The sequence below is a fragment of the Zonotrichia leucophrys genome, chromosome 7, assembly GCF_028769735.1.
Source record: "Zonotrichia leucophrys gambelii isolate GWCS_2022_RI chromosome 7, RI_Zleu_2.0, whole genome shotgun sequence".
In the NCBI taxonomy this organism is placed as follows: Eukaryota; Metazoa; Chordata; class Aves; order Passeriformes; family Passerellidae; genus Zonotrichia; species Zonotrichia leucophrys.
This window is the reverse complement of record NC_088177.1, coordinates 34,174,308-34,197,970: the sequence shown is the minus strand read 5'-3', so window position 1 is coordinate 34,197,970 and position 23,663 is coordinate 34,174,308. Positions and strand designations below refer to the sequence as shown.

The 23,663-nt window shown below is 48.1% G+C and overlaps 1 protein-coding gene across 3 annotated transcripts in view; it reads left to right on the top strand.

Annotated features, from left to right (window-relative positions):
- The window catches only part of LOC135450413 (rho guanine nucleotide exchange factor 17-like), a 44,507-nt gene extending 26,124 nt beyond the window's left edge, over nt 1-18,383 (top strand). The window contains exons 2-8 of one of the 3 annotated variants that reach the window (XM_064718525.1): nt 3,860-3,978; nt 5,631-7,366; nt 12,987-13,161; nt 13,879-14,083; nt 14,512-15,134; nt 16,026-16,171; nt 16,992-18,383. In XM_064718525.1, coding sequence (XP_064574595.1) covers nt 5,799-7,366; nt 12,987-13,161; nt 13,879-14,083; nt 14,512-15,134; nt 16,026-16,171; nt 16,992-17,787 — 3,513 coding nt within the window. In that variant the 5' untranslated portion in view covers nt 3,860-3,978; nt 5,631-5,798 and the 3' untranslated portion in view covers nt 17,788-18,383. The remainder of the gene's footprint in view (nt 1-3,859; nt 3,979-5,630; nt 7,367-12,986; nt 13,162-13,878; nt 14,084-14,511; nt 15,135-16,025; nt 16,172-16,991) is intronic. The other 2 variants (XM_064718527.1, XM_064718528.1) reach the window with 2 other exon arrangements.
- Nucleotides 18,384-23,663: the final 5,280 nt, after the last annotated feature.

The following is a 23,663-nucleotide window of genomic DNA, read 5'->3' as shown; positions in this document are numbered from 1 at the left end:
TGTAAACTCAGGGAAAGTTATGTTTACCCTAGGAAGGAGAAAGAAACCCAGGAAATTGTACTGTGGCTGTACCTCTCCTGCTGCAATTAACAGACACTATATAAGCTGTGTTCCTGTTTCAGCTTCTACAACAGACAAAAAAACCCCAAGAAATTTAACTACAGTCACCTTATCTTCATCAACCAGTTTCTGCAGCACAGCACTGGTTAAGAGAACAGCTTAAGAAAACAAATGCAGCCAAAGCACCTTTCTTTTTCTTGTTAACCTTTAATATTAAAAAAATAAAACATCTGGCATTCTTTCCCTTGAGACTGCTGGTGCTCTGCTAGGCAGCTGAAGTGATGTGCATGACGTGTCAGTAAACAGATCATGCTGTGACCATGAGGTTTGCCGTATCAGATAGCACAAAGCTCACAGCAGTAAAATAGCTTGCTAAAATCCTTTAGCCAGCTCTTTGAAATGTGCTGTTCACATCCCTCTAGCTGGCTGGATCTCTGAAATAAAAGGGAGATTGTAGTCCAGAGTAAACCAATCTCTGTTCAGTGCTGCAATTTGCAAAACCTAATGCAGAGACATTAGAATAAAAACCTGAAGGTTAGTGTAATCTCTTATTTCAAGATGGAGTAAGGATCTGCAGCTATTCCCCTCCCTTGGAAGCAGGAGTTTGATATGATGGCCATGACTCAGAAGCTCATTTGCTTGTGACTGAAATGTTGTAAATGTGGAAAGTGGAAAATGTACCAGACTCACTTGATGTCTCTGATCAGTCAGGAGATGCCAGACAGATCTGGCAGATCCATCATTTCATGGAACAAATGTCCATGTTTGAGAAGTCTATAGAGTAAATCTTGCTGCAGTGAACTCTGCAAAGCAGCACCAGTGAACCTCCTCATCCCTGCCAGATTTGGTGGCCTCTTCCTGAGGCCTTGTGAGGCTGTGTGATCCCTTGTCCTGGTATTCCTGGAGTCCTTGACATATCTGGTATTCTCCACAGCGTTTTTCATCAGCAATGAGCTATTTACCCTGTGCGTGCCTGCTTCATCCTCCTGACACTTTGTCTCGTGCTTTGCTGGGAAGGTCAGCCAGGCAGAACGGTTCTGGTGTGTTTGGGAAGACATAATTTATCCTTCAAGCTTTAATCCTTGAGAAATAAGTTCTTGGGGGGGATTTTACAGGAAAATTAAGGTTAATGGCAAGTCTCCAAGCAGGCACTTATCAGAGTAGTGGAGAAGTTGATTAAACAGAATCACATGGTAGAAAATGAGCTGAGCACACATTGCCCTTAGTCTTATGCTCACTTAAGGCATGAGGCTCATAACCACTAGAAACTTTTCAGTCTTTCAGCCAGGCAACAGGAAAATGTTTCACAGACAGTGTGATTGAGGAGCAATGATGTGCTGCAGCAGCAGCCAACACTAAACTCTGCTTTGCTACTTGGCCTGGAATAAGTGACCATTGGCCTGGAGGATTGCTGGTCTAGAATAAAGCCTGAGCTTTGGGTAAGTGTGGACAGGACTGCCTGGAAGTACCCAGGGGGTAAACAAAGGAACCCAATCCACAGTGCTCACACACTGGAGAGTGACAAAGGATGGGCAACTCCGTGCTTGGTCTAACTGGAGGAGAGCAGAGGATACATTAGAGCTGCTGTACCTTTAGGAGAGGGTAAATTAGAACCCAGAGTTGGGTCATCATGTAAGAAATCAGCACTTTCTTCCTTTCCTCCATTGCCTCACACTTCATTGACCTTTGTTAGTCAATGCCTGGAATCCCCTGCTGTAGCTATAGCATGTACTTACAGCTCTGAGGCGGTGGGAGGAGAAACTTTGAAATTGCTGTGGTTCCCAATGTTTCTTTGTTGGTGTCCATATAAGACTGCAGCTAAATACTCTGTGTGTGCCATGGGCCTGCAAGTATGTGCTCAGAGGTCATCTCTAGCTTATCAACCAGAAGTATATTAACTTGGTTTGGGTTTTTTTCTGTCTCTATCTTGTGCTCTCCTCCAGCAGACAGCCTACAACAGGCTTGTGGCCATGGTACTTGGGAGCTGAGTGTGTAGGCACATGTTTTATATCATGGGGTGTCAGTGACCTGGCAAATGCAGGCATCTGAGCTGAAACTGTGATGCAGTTGCTGTGTGCCATGGAGCACAAGAACAGGGAAGGAGGGAGAAGCACTCAGTGTTTCCTGGTTACAAGCCAGGGATAAATTACCTGGTGTTTTAGAGAGACCACTGTTTTTCTCCTGCTCCAAGCATCCCTGAGCAGTGGGGGAAGGAGGCTGTGCCTCAGCAGTCCCCTGTCCAGGTCATGACTCGGGCAGCAGCTGCCTTGGGTGCTCAGTGAAATTAAGCTCAGCTGCCTGACATGCTGTGCACAGCCCTCAGGGCAGTGACATGGAGGAACAGGCAGGATCACAGGAGTTCAGCTGGAAAGAGATGGTCCTTCCACGCGTGGAGTGACAGGGAACAAAGGTGCTGCTGCCTGAGCAGGCTGTTGGGAGATCTCCACATCTGCCCTGCAGGTGTCTGGGGGAACAGAACTCACTGATTTCTGAGACTCCCTCTCACTCCAGCCAGGGCACCAGACCCCCTTTCCTGCCCACCTGTGAGCTGCATCCATGTGCACCTTTGCTGTGAGCTCTCCTGGAAGTATCAGAGGGACTTCCTGTGTCAGAAGTGTTTAAACCAAAAAATCACTGTTCGGAGAAAGAAAATTCACCCCTGATGGGTGACAAATGTTATAATAAATTATTTGGGAACAAAATTCCCATCTTTCTGCACCTAATATAGTAAATTTTGGTTCTTGCCTACATGTCAGCAAACTTTGCACAGCCTCCTCTGGAAAGTCTCTGTCCCCTGCTGTCTCACAGCCAGCTCTGTCTGTTCTCTGCCTTCTCTGGCTCTTCTGCTCTGCACACCTTCCTCTGGCTCCCACTCTCTGTCCCCCACTCTGCCTGCTCCACTGTGGCCACAGGAGGTTTCTTCCAGTTGCTCCTTCCCTGAAAATGACTTTTGCCATCTCATGCACATTTTCTGGAAAATCCTGCCCAACAAAGCAGCAGCAGGTCCCTGCTGCCTTCCATGGCTGCTGGGGAAATGGGCCTGTGCTGTTCTGCAGTGCAGAGGGGTGCCCTCCCCTGCTGGAGGGTTTGAGGCATTCCCCTGAGAAATGGAGGGGTATAAACCCCCCTGCATGGCCTGTGCTGTGCACTTGAGCAGGCAGGGACAGAGTGGGCGCTGACCTCCCATGCCTGGTGTCTCTGTAGCTGACCTGCAGCCCACAGAGGGGTCAGCTCTATGAGCCCAGACACTGAGCTTCCACCTGAAGAGAATCATGAGGGCAAAAATCAATTGTCTTCCCAATGCTGCCCATCTCTGGGTGAATGGGGCACCCACAGACAGATCCCACCCTGTTGTTTCTGTGCCTCTGCTTCCTTGCTCCTCTCCTGACTGCTTCTGCCCCTGCCTATGCCCTTTCTCTTCTGGCCCCCTTGCTGCCACATGCACACATGCAGAGCCTGCTGAGCCAGTGTCCAGCCCAGGATCCTGCCTCACAAGGGCTTTCCTTTCTCTTCAGGCCTCACTCTGTGTAACTCCCTGCCTTGGCCAAGGGCAGCTCTATTCTCTTCTCTCACTGCAGCAAGGGCTGTTTTCTCTTTCTTCTTGTTCTGAAAGCATAGTGCCATAAGTATGTGGTGGCTTTTAATCCTGTGGCTGTGACCTGATCACAGACCAAACTGACAGGGCATGGCATCCTTTATTAACCACACTTCCTCACAGGAGCCCTCTGACACTGCCAGGAGCCATGCTCTCTGCTCAGTGACTGGCTTTCACATCATATCATTCTTTCTTTCTTGACAGATTATGTTATAACCTATGAGCACAGAAAGTCCTGATCCTCACGTTTCTCTGCTGTCACCTGTGGGCTCCTCCAGAGCCGTGAAGAAGGGGGAGCTCCAGCCCCACCATGAGAAGACCGGGTGAGAAGTGCCTGTGATGTTTTGGGCAACAGCACACTTTGAGAGCTAGTTTTAATTTTTATTTTTAGCAGTTATGAAGGATGCAAATTATGTTCTTCATTCAGTGGTGAACTACAGGAGCAGTTCTGCCTTCCCTCTCTGGGATGAGATTAGACATAATTTCATTAATGCAGGGAAAATATGCTAATTTGAGCCACTCTAAGCAAGGGATGAATCAACTTCATGGTGTGTTATCAAGATTATCTTCCAGGCAATACTGTACCTCAGAGTTCCCCTCAGGTAGATGTCTGTTGGTGCATCACATGGCTAGGTGCCTGTGGTGCCTTCAGGGAGTAACAAACCTCTTCATTCCCCTCCTCATCAAGGTGGCTGTGCTGCCTGAATAGTTGGCCGCACATGGGGAATCCAGCTGCACTACAGAACAGTCTGGGCTGTAACTGGTTCTGTCTTGCTTTGCCAAGACCTCTTCCTGTGTGTTCAACCTGGTTGGTTCTTGCCTGGCCTATTATTAAAGACTCATGCCCCACCATCTCAGCTCTATCTTGCCCTTGCAAATCTCAGGCTAACCCCACATTCCCTGCCCAATCTTACTCTCCTTTACATGTGGCACTCACTCATTCCCTTTGCCTCTGATTGCCAAGGAAGGGAGTAGACTAGATTGTGGCAGACACTGATGTTTTGTGTGACTGCTGGAAATTCCAGGAGGCCTAAATCCCTAAAAGAAATCTAGAGTCCCTCCATTCAGTGTAAGGAGGCTCTGTCCCACTTCCAGCAAGGACTTGGTCACTTAGACCTCATCCTGCTGGCCCAAACTGGAGTTTAGGGATTTAATTCTCCACTCTGAACATGTGATTTAGTCACTTAGATTCCCTGGGCCTTACAGTGCTGAGCACAGCTCATAGAAAGAGCCTTGAAAAGCACAGCTTTCTCTTTTGGGGCCTCCACTGACCTGTCGTGGGAGGTTGATCATTTGAGCCTATGGCTAAGGAGTCAGGAGGGTGAGTTTGTCAAAGTCTGTAAGATGCCTTTGTCTCTGCACTGGAAAGGCCTTGGCAATGCTTGGCTTCCATATGCAGTCAATAAACCATATGTATCTTCCTGGTGAAGGGTGAATCAAGCAATAAGGGGCTGCAATGTGACTGTCAGGCACAAAACCACCACCTGTCAGCCTTCTTCTTCCTCCTTGCTACTTGAGTCTTCGAAGAGACCACATTTATGTCATCCTTTCTCGGCCCCAGCATCCCCTTTAACTCATACACTCTTGTCTGAGCCCCATTTTAGGGAAGGAACCTCAATATCTCTTGTAAACCTGCAGTTTCCATAGTGCTGCTGTGTGAGTAAGCTGAGCCTGCAGCAAGCACTTCTGAGCATTTGTCTCTAAAGCTGAGCAATGTTATTGTGAGGGAGTTGCTGAGGGTAGGTAGGATAAACTTCTCCAAATTCAGACAGGTAGTGTAAGACCACTGTTGGCTTGGCTGGAGAAGAAGAAGCTTCCCTGCCCCAAACCCCACAGCTCATTGCCCAGTTATTCTGCTCTGCTCCTGCCCAAGCTGTGGTGTTGGATTCTGCATAGCCTGGAAGCAGACCCACTGCTGCATCCTGCGAGTCAGCACCTGGCTGCTTCAGTAACTCATCTTTCCTTCCATTCACAGGTCTTCTGCGCATGGCGACTCCACCCATGTGAGAGCTCTCTTATGTGAGTGCCCAGCAGCACACTTTGCTGTCTGTGGGCTGTGGACATTGACTGGCATCTAAGGACACCCCAGCTCCCTCCTGTCCCCCTAGACGCCACTGTCCTAGAGCCTCCATGTGCATTTGCTATGACATACATCAGTGTTGATGAGAGACAGGAACACTGCCGGGTGATCTCGAGCTGCCAAAACAATCAGCTCTGTGCACAACATGGCTTAAAGGATTGTTCAGTTAGCAGCATGCATCCACTAAAGAACCTAGACACGCATATTTTTTCTGGGGACTTCCACACTCTTGCCTGCCACACAGGCAAGGCACGTTTGGCCAGTCCTGTGGAAAACCGGATGTATCGGAGTGTGGAAAACCTGCACTGGGCAGCAGTTGCTGACTGTGGGCTGTATTCTCACTGCCGGAGCCTGGATAACGAGATCATCTTCCACTACAGAGGCACCAGTCAGTGGACAGAAGGCTGTGTGGATGTGGCCCCAGTACAGAGTGCAGCAGACTCTCTGAGGAGCCTTTCTCTCCGTGCTAAACAGACATCCCGATCTGCACAGGATGTGCTCCTCCCTCCCTTTGCCAAAGTGCCTCAGTGGCTCTTCCCTTCCGCACAGGAAAGAGCCCTATACGGGGATGCCAGAAAGGAGCTGAAGGAGAAGCTGAGGCAGCACAGCAGTAAGGTGCCAGAGCCCTGCAAGCCCCTGCGCCCACAGGTGGCCCTGCCTGAGCTGCTGGCCCAGGAGTGCTTTGGGTGCCAGGTGTGCCGGCAGTGCAGGAATGGCTGTGCTGTGAAGTGCTGCACGGTTCTGGTGGAACACACTGCACTCAGGCACAGCCTCACAGCAGGGCAGGGACTGTGCTTGGCACACAGGATCATCAGCCCAGAAGACATCAAGCAGGAAGCTCAGAGGAGGCTTCATCTCCGAAGGCAGAATAGCTCCCCGAATTTGCCCCTTCAGCATGCTGGGGAAAGCCATGAGATGAGCAAATCCAGAACAGCAGAGACCGTAGAGCAGTGCACTGGGGAAACAGATGGCAAAGTCTCATTGGGACAGAGCAAGAAAGGCCGCTGCAAAGGGAGGCTCTACATACCCACCTTTGAAGAATTCAAGCAAATGAGAAGTAAGGAGGGAAATTCATCTGACAGCAGCAGTGGGCCAGCAGATTGCTTGGAAAAGGGTCTGCCTGCAAACCAGACACAGGAGGAGGAAAAAAGTAAGAATGTCTGTCCAGAAGCTTTAGAGACCAAAGCTGTGAATGAACCTGCTGTCACTGCAGAGGAAGATGATGATGTATTTCATGAAAACCACACCTCTGCTGGCTTTTCCCAAAACCCAGCCACATGGGATGGTTTCAAGATGAGCAGTCCTGAGGTGAAGGACAGAACCTTCCAGACCTCCATCCCAGATACATCACCAGTCCCTATTTGCTCCAGTCCTATTCCACGATCACCTCTACAGGCAGGAGCAATACACAGTGCTGGGCAGGAGATCTTCAGTGATGAGCAGCAGAAAGGAGACACAAGACAATTAAATGATGTTCCCCACCTGGCAGGGCAGTCACTGGCTTCTGAAGCCCAGTCCTCTTGCTGTTCATCGCTGCTGTTAGAAGCCACAGACTTATCCAGCTATGGAGCTAAGCTACAAAAAATGAAGGATGAATTCATAGGTTCGGCCTTGGAACTTATTAAGAAAAGGTAACATGCTCCATGGGGTCACCTGAAAGCAGTTCCCTTGTTAATGATCTGGTCTTTCTCCTGATAGGTGTATTTAATTCCTACAGCGTAAATGTGCTGTTGGCAGAGCCTTTCATCTTGGAGTCTCTGATAGCCACCTGGACGTGTCTTTAAAGCTGTTCAGCTTAAATTCCACCTTGTGGGGGATTAAACATCAAAAAGCATTTTCATCTCGACTTTGCCTTTTTGTGCATCTTAATCCTGTAAAGACAACAGCCATTAGTAGTTCTGACACCCAGTTTCCCCACTCATTTTATTTCTGAGTTGTCAGAATGTCTTTTTTTTTTAGCATCTGTTGAAAGTAGAAGACAACCAAAGGAGACAAAGTACTGATATGATTCCTTTGAATAAAGATGTAGAGTCTGTCCCACCACTGCAGGACATGAATTTAGATAGTGTGACACTTGCTGCTTGAATGTAGTGAGCAAGCACACAAGGGTAAGATGGCTTTAACCCCTGCTTGGAGACCTGCACAGGCAGTGAGTGAAAGTACTTGTAAATACTGTCCTTCTGCCATCTCTGTGTAGCCAGAGAAAATACTTCTGTAGAGCCTTCCTCCTTCTCCATCCAGGGTTTTCCCCGTTCTGTGGGTAAGATGGTCACAACTGCTTTCTCTGTCCTGGTTTTGGACACAGCAGTCCTGTTACCTCCCTCCTGCCTAAGAAGTGGGAATGCCTTTCTGTGCAGGGTGGCACAGTAGGAATCAGCCAAGTTCTAGAAGCTATGAATTTGGAGCAGTTATCACTGTCTTATCATGAGATGAGGCTGATGGGAAAAGAAGGAGTAAGTGTTGGTGGAGTGGTTTGTTTCCATGCACTTGGCTTTCGTGGTTGGATTTGCCAATTGCATTAGACTTGGTTCCTGGCTGCTTCTGCAATCCACAGATGGGTGTGTGTAATGCCAGGGCATCAACCTTGGATGCTGTCCTTTTATTTCTGGATTGGCTGGTCTGAGACTGGACTCTGGTTTTGGGAGAGATGATAGTGACTTCTGCACAGGAGTGAGAGTCATCTGAAAGAACTTAAGTGGGGCTGAAGCCAGAGTGACAGCAGAAATAATTCTGCAACTTTACATCCAAAGGGAAGTAGGAGGTGTCAGAGCCCTCAGTGCTGCTCTCAGCTGTCCAGCCCAGCCTTATAGTGCTTTTCTTCTACAGTATGAAAACCTAATAAAGAGGTAGATGAGAGTTATGGGATGCAGCCATTTTAATGGATTAGGCTATTTTTGTCATGAATGTGAAATGAAATACACAGAATGGCACAAGCAGCAAGGGTGTAAGAACAGCTGTCTCTTTGCAGATCAATGATTGCACTGGTATCTGGAGCCCAAGCTGCACGCAGAGCAAAGTACAGGAAATGAGGAGTGCATATGATCTTCCTTCCCACTGCTCTCCCAGCCTCCAAAACACTTCCTGCCCAGGGCCTTTATGTGTGGTTTCTGTGCATTTAATATCCACAGTGGTTTTTGTTTCTGTGAATGGGTTCAGTCTCCCCAGTCGGATTTGTTAAAATCTGTGAAGCAATTTTTATTAACACCAAAATGACAGTTGATCTAAAAGTGTGAATAACAGTGGTTCTAGTATTAGAGAGGTAGTTTTATATGTGAAGAAATCACCCTGGCCTTATTTTTTTCAGGGTAATAACAATTAATGGTAATTGTTATTGCCAAAGCACTAACGATTATTGGGTTGTTGGGAAACTCTGATTTCCTTTGTTTTGAAATGTATCAGTTTTCTATCATTTTCACCTGAACCATAATGTCCCTGAATATTCACTACTTCAGCTGATTTTCACTGCAGAGATGGGAGATTTTTTGTCTGCATCTTGGGTGCTCAATTATGATCACTGCCATCCAGACCATATTCTTTCTAAGTCTCAAATGAAATTAGCTGAAAGCTAATTTGCTGATTTGGTCCTGTTTCCACAGATACTCAGCTCAGCATGTCTCTGATAGAGATGTTGTGATGGAGCATCACAGAGTAAAATAGCTAAAACTGTCTTCTCTTTCTAGTGCTTCTGTGTGTCAGTTTTACAAAGCAGTTTTGTCTGTAAGTTAGCAGTCTACATAGTAATTAATTGTTAATTACTTAAGATTCAGTCAGTTGACTTAATATTTTGCCAGTGAGGATTTGATTGTCAATCTCATAATTATGGTGGCTTTAGACCCTCATGGGTCACTGGATACCCTTAACTTAGGTTGTAGTCCTGGCTGGGAAGGGGTGTTTCTATCTAGGTGGAAACCCTGTAAACTTTTCAGTACACAGTCCACTTTCTGAAATTGCTTAAGTGGGGAATTTTTCAGGATAAGGACATGCAAATACCTCAGGTTTGTGTCTATGAAATGAGGGACATGGTAACAGAAGGCTGCACTATTTAGCCAAGGACATGACTAAGAAAAGGCTTCCTGAAAAGAGTGATGGGCTGTATGTGGGGTGACACGAGGACAGTGGGTACAATACCAGCTTCCCTAGAAGAGGACTGACACCAGCTCAGGAAGGCCGCTGACAGTGGGGAAGGCATGCACAAAAATGTTTCCATTAGTCAGAAAGAGTCAGGAACGCTTGGAAAGGGCTGAGAACTGCTGGCATGGACAATGATAAAAACATGAAGAGGCCCATAGAGACAGTGAAGGAAAGCAGGTGCATTTCCAGTCGTATGCCATCCCCAGTACCTCCACTTCCATGAAATTCAGAGTTGATGGCCAGAGGTTTAAAAACTCATTCAGAAATAACTGGTCCTCCCTATGTTGGCCCAAGTGCATCACCTCTCTTGGGGGGAACTGGAAAAACTGATACCAACCCCAGGCACAAACTCCTGTCCCAAGAAGTGATTTAGTCCAACAGAAGGAATGCTGTAGTCCCCCCTTCTACACCCCTCTGTGAGGGCAGAGGGACTTGACTTGCTTGAGCAGGTGATGGTGTGAACCTGTTGGCAGCACAGCTCTCTGCCAGGAGGAGGGGACTAGAGAAAAGGGCAATATCTTGTTTTCTTGGCAATGTTCCCTCTTCCTCCTAAGCCAGAAGCAAATGTTAAAGGAGCAGCCCTAGGATGTTGTTCCACAAAACTGCTTCTATCTATCCTCCCTGTTTTGCCCACATCCCTCTGATCACACCCTGATCTGGTGGTGTGTGAAGCAGCACTTGCCCCAAGACCACATGGCCAGTTCATCAAGCAGGAGGGATCTTATCATGACAAGTAGCAGGGCAGTCAAACCAGGGATGAAGAAACCTCCTTTCACACAATGTGGGCTCTGCATATCTGCCTTTCTTACCTCCAGCTGATCATCAGCCATGGGTGGGTTGAATTTCTCAATCTTCAGTCATGTTTCCTTAGCTCAGCTCTCTGGGTAATATTAGCTCTTATTCCCACTGAAGATCATGTCTGGAGATTTTTTTTAAATATCCCTTTTGGGCTATGGAAACTGCAATAAGTGGTGGCATCTGGTCTGTAGACCCTATCAGCAGAGAGCTGCTGTCAGCTTCACTTAGAGGAGCAGCAATAGTCTGGAGTGCTTCCCATATTTAAGTGGATGATCTTGAAGCACTGTGAAAATGACAAATGAAAGCTCAGCATCTCTCATGAGAGTATGTTCTGTACAGTGGGAGCTGGTGTGATCAAGAAGATGATATTCCAATTATGAGCTCTGCTACTAACCTTGGGTGCATCCCATTGCCTCTCTGTGCCCCAGTATGGTCCCTTCTCTGTGTTATTTAACCAGGAGCTGTTTGAGCACCAGCAGCTTTTGGAAAGGGTGGCTTTCAGCAGTGGCCCATCCTCTTCAAGAGTTTTTTGCTTCTTAACCTGTGCCCTCCCTCCCATGGGTTTGCCCAACTGACCTGTTCATACTTTACACAACTCAGTGAAACACAGATGAAATTATCTGTCTGAGAATACTTGAGGGAGAGGTTTCAAACCCATATAATTTCAAGACTGATTTTAGATCATGGCCACACACACAGTTACACTCACTTAAGGAGTGGTACCCCAAGCATGGTTGGGGGCAGGAGGGAGGAAGGAGACAGGAGCCTCTCAAGCCAGACCAGTACCATGGGGGGCTGCAACCTTGCTGTGAGCCTGTGCTGCTCTTACTGCTGCCTTGTAGGTGCCACAGACTGCTCTGTGCCAGCAGAGATGTTGGTATTCCCTTTCTGCAGGCTGGGGAGTGGAGACCTGGAGAGGGACAGCAAAAAAGCAAATGCCAGGAGCCTGCTGTTGGCACTGTTGCCATTGTCACGTAGCCATAGCTAAACTCTTTTTAACTGGTTGTGTCAGCAGGGACCTGGAAACATAAATGGAGAAAGATGAAAAAGCATCAGCTGAAGAGATGCAAACCAACTTTTCTGGCCTGACAACAGAGCCAGTTTGTGTTTTGGGAGATTTGTTCCCTCTTCAGTCATTTTAGTATTGGCTGATGGTTTGTTATTGGAGCCAAGTGTCATTCATTGCAAGGAGAATGCCCATCTGTCTCCTGTGTTTGCTCGTAGTTGACACTGTTGGAATTGCACATTAGCAGTGTGACCTACCAGCATAAGTTCACAAGTGAAGCCTTTAAGAAGAAGCAGATTTTTCTCATAGGAGATTATTGTTAAGCATAAAATACATGCAGAACCTGAAATATGTTCCAGACACTGGCTTCCTGTATATGCAAGCATCCATATTCAGTCCTCATAACCTTTCTTTTTAAAGGAATCCAAGTCCATAAAAATTAAGTAAACAAAAAAAAAATTTCATCCCAACAGGCTTCATTATGCATGGAAATAAGCTGTCTTAGAAAACCTGTTAAAAAAATGTATCACAAATAGTATCACAAACAACAGCCTGTCAACTGCTCTGTCAAGTCAGTGGTTTTGCACCAGACTGAGTCTGTCTGGAGAGCGATGCTGTCTACAGAGGGGGGACGTGGGGTTGGGCAGGCTGCCTGTATCAGCCAGGCCAGGCCCTTGTTAGCCCTGGACAGCTGTGAGTGAGGGCATCCCAGAGCTGCCAAGTGAGAGCCATAGACACTGCCAGGCTTTTTGAGGTCTCAGGCTCTCCAAAAGGCCTGATCATGAGTTCACTGAAAACAGATAGTATCTTTCCAATGACTTCAGTGGGCTTAGGATCATGTGAGATGAAAAACAGAGGGAATACTCTTTTAATCCTCTAATCCCTTCAAAGTATTATGGTTTATAGCAGGTGATTTTCTTCCAGATGAGCAATATGGTTTCTGTGTTGGCAGCATCTCCTTAAATAGCAGCAAATATGGATGTGGCCTACTTAGAAAGAAGTGTTTCTGGTCCCTGTGGAGCACCTCATGTTTTATGGACACAAAAATGCCCTGTGAACAGCCGAGACTTGATAACCCAGACTGATGTTGGCATAAGTGCAGTTACCCAGTCTGCAGTTCTTAACTGAGCAGTGCTTAGAGCCCCTGAAACACAAGCACGGCCGTCTGTGCTGACCAGTCATGAACCCTGCCTGCACTTTTCCTGAACTGTTGCAGATCATTGTTTGAACCTGGGCTCTCTGCTCAGTCTCATCTGTGTCAGAAACAGCAGGAGAACTGTATCCGTGATGTTCAGTGGAGTCTTCTTCCCTTGCAGCTGCAATGCCGAGACTGCTGCCAAATCCCCCTCCAAGGGGCAGTGTGATCTGAGGGAAGCTGATCTCCCACCTCTGGAGGACAGCCAGCAGCCCACAGCGATGTCCATGGCAACAGAGACCTGGGAGGACAAGCCAAGCAATGAGACATCCAGTGACACTCCACCTGCAGGGAATGTAAGAGAGAGGAATTCCCCTCTCATGCATGTGTTCAGGATTTTTTCCTTGTTAGAAGCTCTGAAGAACCCCTTCATTGTAGGAACTGAGCAGGCTGGGAGATGGCAATCTGGAAGACTCCCATGAGTGATTAAATGCTGTTAGAAGCATTAGAAGGTTTTTTATTACACTCAGTAAAACAGGAGTGAGTTTTTTGCCTCTGCCTGTGCTGCTGCATTTCATGCAGGGAGTTCACAATAACCCTTTCATGGCTTCCTGTGTGTCTGGGGGTTCAGACAGATTCCCTCCTAGTGCCCCCTTGGGCAAGCTGCTGGTGCAGATGGGGCACAGAGGCTGAATTTCCTGATCCTGCAGTGCTGAAACCTTCACAGAGCAGCTACGAGCGAGCTCAGGTCCCTGAGCACACACCCATAGCCAGGGCTGTGCTGTTGACTTTTCCATGGTTATTTGATAGCCGTGATCCAACCACCTCAGAGCTGCTGTACTCAGAGCTATACAACAGCAAAGGGAGAGGGGTCCTTACTTGTTAGGACTGAGCAAGACAGAGGGACTCAGGGGGACAGATTTCTTAATCATCATGTAGCAGAACTATATTTACCATCCCATTAGTGATGAGTTTCCTTTTCCCTCCTTTGGCAACTGAAGTCCAGTGTCTGCAACACCAGGTGCTGCTTTGAGCTCAGCCTTGCTCCAAAGCCTTTCCTGCCTTTCTTGCAGAGCCCCAGCCCTGCCTGTCGCCGATCCAGCTCTGACATTGTCCATGAGAGCACGGATGGTGCCAAGGCCCAGCGGGAGTGCCGGCTGCGGCCGCACTTCAGTGACCCGATGCCGACAGACTCGGTGAAGAGGAAGCAGCTGGAGCTGAAGATCGCGGCTGCAGCGCGGCAGCACGCGCAGAAGCGCCGGCAGGAGCGGGACTGTGGTACTCACACTGCGCACTGGGGGCTTAGGGGCCAGAGGCTGTGCTCTGCTGTGCTGCTGTATATGTGGAATAACTCTATAAAAGTAGGGGAGGGAAGCATCCTGGTTGTACCCAGATGTGCAGGAAATCAGGATCTGCTTTGCTCTGTTCCTGGCTGGTAGATGGCAGGGGAAGAGGCAGTCCAAATGAATTTACAGGTATGGGCAGTGCAGAGATGACAGATCCCAGACTTCACCTGGGAGCTGTTTACTTCTGGCTCCCACCAGTCTCAGCAGCAAAACAGGGGAGGCAGCTCACAGTCCTGCTTCCCCAGAACCAGCCTGTGCCCTCCCTCAGGGTTCCTGCCATTCATGGCTGTGCCAGCACGAGTTCCTCGGGTGAGCTCTGTGCAGCTGGCAGGGTCTGTAACGATTTTTGTTTGTTCTCAGGTCCAGTGGTAGCAAAGGCCAACCTTGGCCATGGTGGCAGCTTTGATGAGACCCGACGCACCCCACGGGGCTCCCTCCGCTCCAGACGTCACTGGAGCAACGTCAGCAGCCTGAGCACGGACAGCGGGATTGTCGGTGTGAACGATGCCCGGGATGACCTGGATCCCACTGCGGCCACCCGGACCAAGTCAGCGGATGTGGAGAGAGCAGATAGCGGCATTGGCCAGATGCCAGCCAGGAAGTGGAGGAACAGGGCCTCTGAAACACTGAGCTCCCTGCAGGCCTGGGAAGCCCACCGTCCCTGCACCGACTGTGGAGAAAGGGACCTCCCGGTGGAGACAGATGTCCAGAACTGCAACCAGAGGCGGGCTGACCTCTGCGAGAAGTGCCGCAAGCGCAGGACAGAGCGCAAGGAGTCTGTGCTGGAGTTTGTCAACACGGAGGCCAGCTACGGAGAGGACCTGCGCATCATCAAAGAGGAGTTCTACCTCCCCATGCAGGCAGCTGGCCTGCTCAGCCAGGAGCAGCTCCAGGGCATCTTCAGCAACATCCAGGAGCTCATTGACCTCAATGAGAACTTCCTGGAGATACTTCAAGAGGAGATTGATCAGGCCTTTGATCAGGTATGATGCTGCCTCTGCCCTCTAAAGGGGCTGGACTGGGCAGACTGGTATATGGGTTTTGTATTAGGGGGGCAGTGTAGTTGGAGCAGAGGAACAGGAGGTAGGACTCCTGGGTTATGGTCAGCTGTCAGCTATCTAGTTCCTTACACTCTTACCTATTCCTGCAGATTTCAGGAGCTCTGTGCCAGGTTGCAGGTGTTGGACTCACTGTGCTGTGGTGATGCCACTGACATCAGCAGTCTTGCTCATTTATCCCATTAACAAGTATTAATGGTCCCATTATCAAAGTTAGTTTTAGGCCAGTTGGGCTCGATGCTGGTAAGAATGTGACAATGGGGGCACAGAGCTCAGCTTGCTCTGTCTCTCAGGCTGTGCTCTTGCAGCCCTGAGCAGGCTGGCTTCATGCTGGCTTAGCTGTGTTTGCCTTGGCTTGCAGTTTGCTGCAGCTTGGCTCTAGACTGTCTGTGGGGCCAGGCTGTGCAGGCTGCTCCCTGCTCTACAGCTGTGTACAGCCGCTTCTAGTGATGCACCCTGCCTTGTGTAAGGAGCTTCCCTGCCCCACCAGCATGGGCACAATACACCCTATTGACTAAGAAGCTCACTCTGGCCTTCAAGCCCTTGCTCTGATGAACTGACTGAGACCACAGGAGGAGAGCAGACAGCTCTTTGCATGTGGAAAAGCAAGCAGACCAGCTTTCCTTCCCCTCCCCAGGCACTGACTCCCCCCAGACCTGCAGGAACTGCCTTTCCACTGGGAAGGGTGAGCCCAGCTCCACCTTTGGTCTGGCACTCAGCTGATCCTGCAGCAGTTCATGCTGGTAGGACTGAAGGCAGGCCCTTGGCTCTGCCTCTCCTGAGCTAACTGAGCAGGGCCCTGTTGCATGCTTGCAGGGGGACGATGACCTGATGACCGTGTGCATCGGAGAAATATTCCTGGAGTTTGTGAACATGCTGCCAGCCTTTCAGACGTACTGTCTTCAGCAGTCCTCCTCTGTGAATATGCTCAATGCTCTGGAGAAGGAGAAGGAGTTGCTCAGGTGAGAAGGGGGATAAGCATATTCATGCAGGCTTTGGGGACAGAAAGGCAGCAGGCTGAGGGTGAAGCCTTTGCCAGCCCATCTAGATCAAAGTTTGATGCTAGTGTTCTTCAGTTATTGCTGCTCCCTCTTAGAGTGAGGACAGTCGTTTATTCTCAAAAAATATTCAATCCTGGGTATCTCCACTGATATCAACCAGTTGGTCCCCAGCTGTACTCTGTGTTTTGTGCTAGCAGTATCTGCCCTGTGACCACTGCACTGAACTGTCACCAAATAATACTCAGCTGAGATCAGCTCTCAGTCCCTGTGCTGGAGCCCAGGTTGGATTTCCACTGCAGAAAGCCACTTTGTGGCACACATGACTGGAATTTGGTTCCCATTCCTATGGTCTATTGGGCAATGTCAGGCAAGTAATTTCTCTTTCCACTGCTCAGCCAAATTCTTGTTTAATATGTTTTGTAATCTAATGATGAAAGGCATTACAAGTTAATGCAATCTGATATAAACTGATGTATCTGCCTCATGTTTACGTCAGTAGGTATCAGAGAAAGATCACACCCTTGCTATTTTATTATTTAATAGAAGACTGTTAGAATGTTATGTGAAAGTGTCCCAGGCACCTCATCGGGATTCTGCAGCTGAGTACAGCTGCAGAAATGGTTGTTAGTCTTTAATATGACAGAATTCACAAGGTTGCTAAAAATGGGGGGGCTGCAGTGCTCAGCAGCTGTCAGCACCATGCTGTTCATTTGCATTTAGGATTGCAGCATCTGCTGGCAGAACAACCACCATTTCATCCTGTCTTCTTAAATCCCTGCAGAATATTCCTCAACGTCTCCCAGAATGACAACACAGCGCTGCGGCGGATGAACCTGAGGTCCTTCCTGATGGCCCCTTTGCAAAGGGTCACCAAGTACCCCCTGCTGCTCAGCAGAATCATCAAGGCCACCACCGAGTACCACCCGGACCACGGCAGCCTGCGGGAGGCCAAGAGCCGCATCGAGTCCCACCTGGAGCACATCAACATGAAAACCAAGCAGGAGGGGAACACGTGGACGCTCCGATCCTTTCGCCAGGACAGCAAGAAGAAGAGGGAAGTCATCAACATCGAGATGAGAGAAACCGCCCTCAAAACTGTCGGGTGGCTGCGGGAGGAAACGCGGTTTGTGATGGAGGGGTCTCTGCAGCTGGCCCAGCCCCCTGACGGCCAGTGGGTGAAGAAAGGCAGCAAGACCCTGAAGTTCCAGAACATGCAGGTCCTCCTCCTGGTGAACATGAAGCGTGTGTCCGAGTCCAGCCTGGAATCGGCTGAGCCAGGGCCTGTGAAGGACGCAGTGCTGGTTCTCATCAGGGACAAAAATAACGGGAAGTTCCATTTGCTCAGGGAGCCCTTGAGGCTGAGTAATTGCATCGTCTCCACTGATCCCGACTGCGACGACACCTTCGAACTCATTGAGATCAGGCGGGAGGCGTTTGTGTTCCGGGACAGCGACCGGGCACGGACTCACCACTGGTTCAGGCAGATCAGGCGCTACTCCAGGGAGCTGGGCTCCTGGAAGAAGCGGCGGAACGCGCTGCCCAACATCATGATCAGCACTCCTCACACCAGGCCCTGAGTCCTGCAGGCTTGGCTTGGCCAGTGCCGCATGCAAAGACCATCGAGAGCCCCAGTGGCCTGAACGTGCTCCATGGACAACACTGGGAGGAGCCTGGTCCCCAAAGACTCATGACTGGCGCTGGAAGCAAATGCCACAGCCTGGTGCTGAGCTCCAACCTCTGGACTCACAATAGTTTGTGGCTCATGTACATACAGAGATGGGCTCCACTCGAGGATATCACTGAAGGATAATAATTTAACTTGTTAATGTTGCACTGCAGGAGAATGATGTATGATGCTTGCCATTGCATGGATCGTGTTGAAAGCCAGTCTTGACAATGAGAGAGGTTTCCACTATTGACTTTATTTCATCAGCATTAGGTAAAGTCCAGGTATTCAGCAAAATTAGGTGCAGTATTATGCAACAGAGGATGAAAGCTGGAAAAAATTGTTTTCCACCACTACTCCTAAGGACTGTGTTTCATTATTCACCTCTGTATATTCAGTCAAAACACTTGTTTAAAAAGAAAGGCCTTTCATCTTAATCTAAATCAAGTAGGTATCAATTTGTTCAGATTCAGCTGCATGCACACAGCCAAAAAAAAAAAAAAAAGAGAGGAAAAAAAAAGAGCAATCACATAAACCCCACATATGTGTAGAACCTGTGGAAGAGCAGCACACTCCCAGTGAGAGTCTGTTATTTGACTGACTTAGGGACTGGAACATAATGCTGCATCCGAAATATCTCAGAAGTATATGTAAATATAGCTCTGCTACTACTGATAGTGAATTTAAGAGTTTGCAATTATTTAAATTATGTAATCTAGTGTATTTCAAAATTTAATTGAAAGGAACAATTTACATTGTACTGTAGAGTAACATAAAATGTTTTAATAATTATGTTTCAATTACTTTAGGTGGATATTTTTTAATATTTCTATTACAGAGTATGTGCTTCACTTCATATGGGTGGCATTCAGGTGAGCAATGTGCCTACATCTGCTCTGTGGATTCCCTGAACAGAACTCAGGGCTACTCCAAATGAGACTGGGTGAATGGTACAAACCTGCTACTCAAATTCTCACTAGACAACAACAGATTGGTACAAACCCTTTTGCTCTGGAGCCAAAACTGAGGCCACAAATAACTGCCCCATAAGGTCCAGCCTCTCTCAGTTGCTCAGCGAGGAAATGGCTCAAAGCTGAACAATGGTAAAAAAGCAAGCAGGGTTTAACCTTTTCAGCCTGACATTAACACTGACCGCTGCTTTGCAAAATGTCATGCTGTGACTTACACAGCAAAGGCCAGATTTCAGCCTGGAGGCTGAACTAAAGGAGCCCAGATTTTGGTCCATGGATCTGGGAGGACAGCCTATAAATGTTCTTTTAGGCCCACAGGGTAAAGACAAAGCCAATCAGTATTATTCACCATCAACAAAATATTTTTGTTACAGGCATTTATTTCACAGGAGGATTCACACAAGCACATTTATGTATTTCTCCAGACATCAACCAGTATCAAAGGTCACCACTGAAGGCAGACAGAAGACATCTTCACAAAGGTATCCCTAGTCTTGTAAAGTCACCACTGGTACCCAGCATCTCAGCAAGCCTCAGACTGCCCAGTGCTTTGTCCTCTGACCACAGGTGCCAGGGCTTGTTGCACTGCTCTGGGCACTGCAGCAGACACCACTGGTGTGTGCCTGCTGGCTGTATTTTCTCGCATTCTGCACCATCCAGCACTTTAGTGCTTCATCTTGTCCTTGAGGAAATGGGAAGATTTGCATCATCTGGAGGGTACCCAAGACATGAGCATGGCTGCACACAGCCAAGCTCTGTAGCGAGCAATAGCTGTCAAAGTGATTGTCAGGGCAGCAGCCTGGCTCCCTCAGTGAGCTGGAATTCCCTGCAGCTCTTTCTAATCACTAGACAATAAACTGTTCCCCCAAAATATGCACTGAGCAGCCAGTGAAGAGCACGAGGCATTGCTTTTAGTTTGCCATTTGTTTTTCACAGAGACAGATGCCTGAGCAGAGCAGCTGCTGGAGGAAGATTTCTCTTATGCTGTTGTGACAGATCTCATTTATGAGCTTCAAGCCCCATTCACCTCACATGCAAAAAGCAACAGCTTGTAGCACCTTTGTCTTCTCTCCCAAGACCACAATGGCACAGCCACTTTCTCTTCATTTCTCTGGGGCACCTCTGACATAGAGAAGGCATAAGTACAGTAACAACCCAATTTATCCAAACAGTGAGTGGCTTTCACAGCCACAAAGCTTTGCTTGCTGGAAAGTTTTCAATTACTTTCCAGCACAGTGATTTTCTCCACCTCAATTCATGCTCAAAACCACTAGTGGACTGTTTGTACAGTCATATCTTTAAATCAAGATACCTTCAGCCAGCCTGGCTGTTCAAAAAGGTTAGAGAACAATAAGTACATAAAGAGTCTGATATTTAGCATCAATCTTATGTTTGGCTGATTGTTCAATTTGTCAGATTCAGGGTTTTTCTAGGTATCACAGGAAGCACCTGCCTGCCAGGCTCCTGTAATCATGGCCTATTTCCTCTGAACCAAACTCTCCCCAGAAGAAGGTCCATGAATAATCACCGGGTATTGAGTTATGAGCAGGACGTGTATGTGGTGCTGTAGCCCTGTTCTAAAGAGCTGTGGCCAAGGAACAGTGAGCACAAGCCCTTTGATCTGGGACAGCTTTGGGAAGCAGCAGTGGGATTGCTGAACCTGTCAGACTGGACAGAGGTTGTGCTTCCAACACAGGCAACTTTTATGTACCTGGTGTGTGCAGCTGCTGATCTGCCTGTAAATTACAGGTGTTGAAAGGGGACATGAGCAGGGAACAATCCCTGTGGCCCTGTGAGTGCCTGGGGTGTGGGGTGAGGCAGCACAGGAAGGGCAGGAGTGTCAGTACACTGACAAGGCAGTAGATTTCCATACTCCTCAGGCACCCTTCTGAACTAGATGATCCCTCTCCTGGGAAGTTCCAGGTCTTTCAGTATCACATGTACACATCTTACTTGGCAGCCATGGAGATTAGTCGTGCTGTATTTTTCCATTTCTGATTATCAAACTGACAAAATGCAATTATAACCCTGGGTACTTGGAACAGGGTTGTCTGCAAGCCAAGAAAGCAATTATTTGTTCCAAGCTGGCCGTGCTCCTAGGTCTCTGTAATATTTTTATGCCTTTCATTGTCATGACTGACAATACTAAGATTACTTTTCAAGACTCCTGCCCACCAAACTTACACAAGAAGTACAAGCAGACCTTTCTGGAAGTACCCCTTGTCAGGGGGAAAAAGAAAAAGTTGGTTACTCCCTTGATTTACCAGAACTCATACATGACCTTTAGAAATAATTTTGTATAAGCCTTACTGGTCATTTACCAGGAAAACAACAAAAGCCAGTCTTTATTTTTAGAGTCCGCGCAGTTTTGAGTTCTGAAGGCAGACACAGAAGATGACAAAACACTGGACTGAGAGCCCTCTATGAGCTCAGGTCCCAAGGAAAGAAAGAAAAGCTCCTTTATGAGTCACGAGGCTGGGTGGGAAAGCCTGAAGAAGACATGTGGAGATGAAGAGCAAATACTTCAGATAGCAGCCACCTCTGCTTTAGTGAATAGAGATCCTCTCCTTCAGGTGTCCTCATACTTCCCTGGTTGTCATTGAAGGAAGTGCAGAGGGGGAAGGGGTGCTCAGTGTGGGTCTCACTGTTTGATCAAGAACACATCTGAGAGACATCTGAGACCAGCTTTGGTTTGGCAGCAAGCAGTTGTCATTGGATACTGAGATCAACCTCAGCATACACCACATCCTGAAAAAAGCTCTGAGATCATCTCAGATCTCCTGACTTGCTGCATGTGAATTTATAATGCAACAGAAGTCCCAGATTTTTTTTCCCCCAAGCGGGAGATTCTGGTGAATCTTGCACTGTCTTGCTTGTCCCTGACATGTTCAAAGGGATAAAAGTTTAAATCTTCTAGCACCATGTCAAAGATCCCTTCAGGGCTCATGGATGAAGCAGCTGTAGTAACTCTCATTCTGTGATGTCTCCTCTTATGTGTGTGCTGGGGAATTGGGTAAGATTTAGCTGGAACTAGGCTGACATTCTCTGACTTGAAACTGGAAAAACCTGGAACTGAAAGCAACAGAGGAAACTGTCCTCCCAGAGATCAGATAAATATCCAAAGCTCTCTCTGTCATCGAGTGAGCTGTCACTACAGTGGAGTATGAAGAAGCACGATGTCTTACTGATCAGGCAGATGAAGGAACTGCCTTATTTCTCACATGCTGCTGCAGAGGAGTAATCTGACCAGACACAGGTACAAGCAAAGAAGAAAAAAGGAAGTTTTGACAGTAACACTGTTCAGTCTAAATACTCCAGGCAAGCCCTAAGGGCAGTCATTAGAAAAGAATACACCTCCTCTGGGAAGGTGAAGGTGATCCCCTGAGAGAAACCTTTCTACAACATGATGGAAAGGTTGAGTGATAGGAACAGAGTTCCTGTTCTTCAGCAGAGGTAGAACACTTTGGGGCAATCAGAACACAGGCAGAGCATCCTCCAGCACTGGTCTCTGCCCAGGTTGACTGGGAGCAGTTACACAGCTGGATAGAGTTGATGGCATTAGAAGATGATTAGAAGAGAAGATGGCATTAGGCTCTAGATCCATTATCAAGGATTAACATAATAATAATTTCCAGCTCAAATCCTGCCCCAGTATGATCTCCACTAGGGCAGCCTTTGCATCCCTCAGATCTTCTCAGCTCTGTGCACAGCCCTCTCAGGGAAGGTCCTCTGCCTCAGGGAAGGTCCTCTGCATGGAATCAGGCAAAGGATTTGTTTGCAGTGGAGGCCCAGGTGGCTTGAACCCTTCCCTCCTAGGACAGGAACTTCCCTTGCAGTGCCAGAGCCACATCCCTGGGAGGACTTCCAGGGGAGCAGAGCACCTTGCAGAGCTCGGGCTCCTACATTTTCCCCGGGTTAGATGTTTGTACACCCAGAGTGTGAATGTGCAGGTGAACAAGCACTCAGACAAGGAGTGTGTTCCTCCTTTCAAGAAAGGGCTGGTTTTCAAACAGCCCTGTTCTCCTTGGGCAGGGCAAGCCTCCAGTGCTGACCAACCAATGCAAACCAGAAGTGCCAGTTTGAAGTGACAATAAACAGGCAGTGAAACCTGCAAGGACATATCCATCTTACCTAATTCATGCCTGACCCACAACACACAGACAGGAGATACAAAACAGATAGGAGTCTTCCTTTTGAAATCCAAACACTCAATTCACAGCACTCCATGAATTCAGCAGAGAGGAGACTCTGAACAACCCCTACACTCTTTAGTAGAGCTGTACCCTGCATCCAGTGCAGATCTCCTTAGTAGAGCTGCATCCTGTGACAGTACTTGAACAAGAGAAGATGGACTGCAGATGACAGGTCAGGATCCACACACAAACCCCCAGCATCGTCCACATTCACTTTCTGCTCCCCTTAATTGCCTTGGTGTGTAATGAGCTTGCTGGCTGAAAAACGTGGGTGAAGCTCTGTAGCTCACTCACTTTGCAGTGAAATGAAGGCAAATTATTTGTTCAGAGAGAAAATCCTTAGCAATCCTCTCAAAACGGGAAGCAGTTAAGAAAAATCTAACAATTTACCACACAGCTCAGAGAATACTGAAAGCTGGCACTGCAGGGAGAGGAAGAAACCTCCTTCCAGCACACTGGCACAGCATGGAGGGAACTGTGTGATGCACCAGGTCAGGAGCAAACACTGCTGAAAAATAAAGATTGTTTCAGCTAAATCAGTTCCTCGATCCAGCTCACTGCACAGACACCTGGTTTGCTGGCACCAGGAAGGGGCAGCCTGGAGGTGATAAGGTGACCTCTGA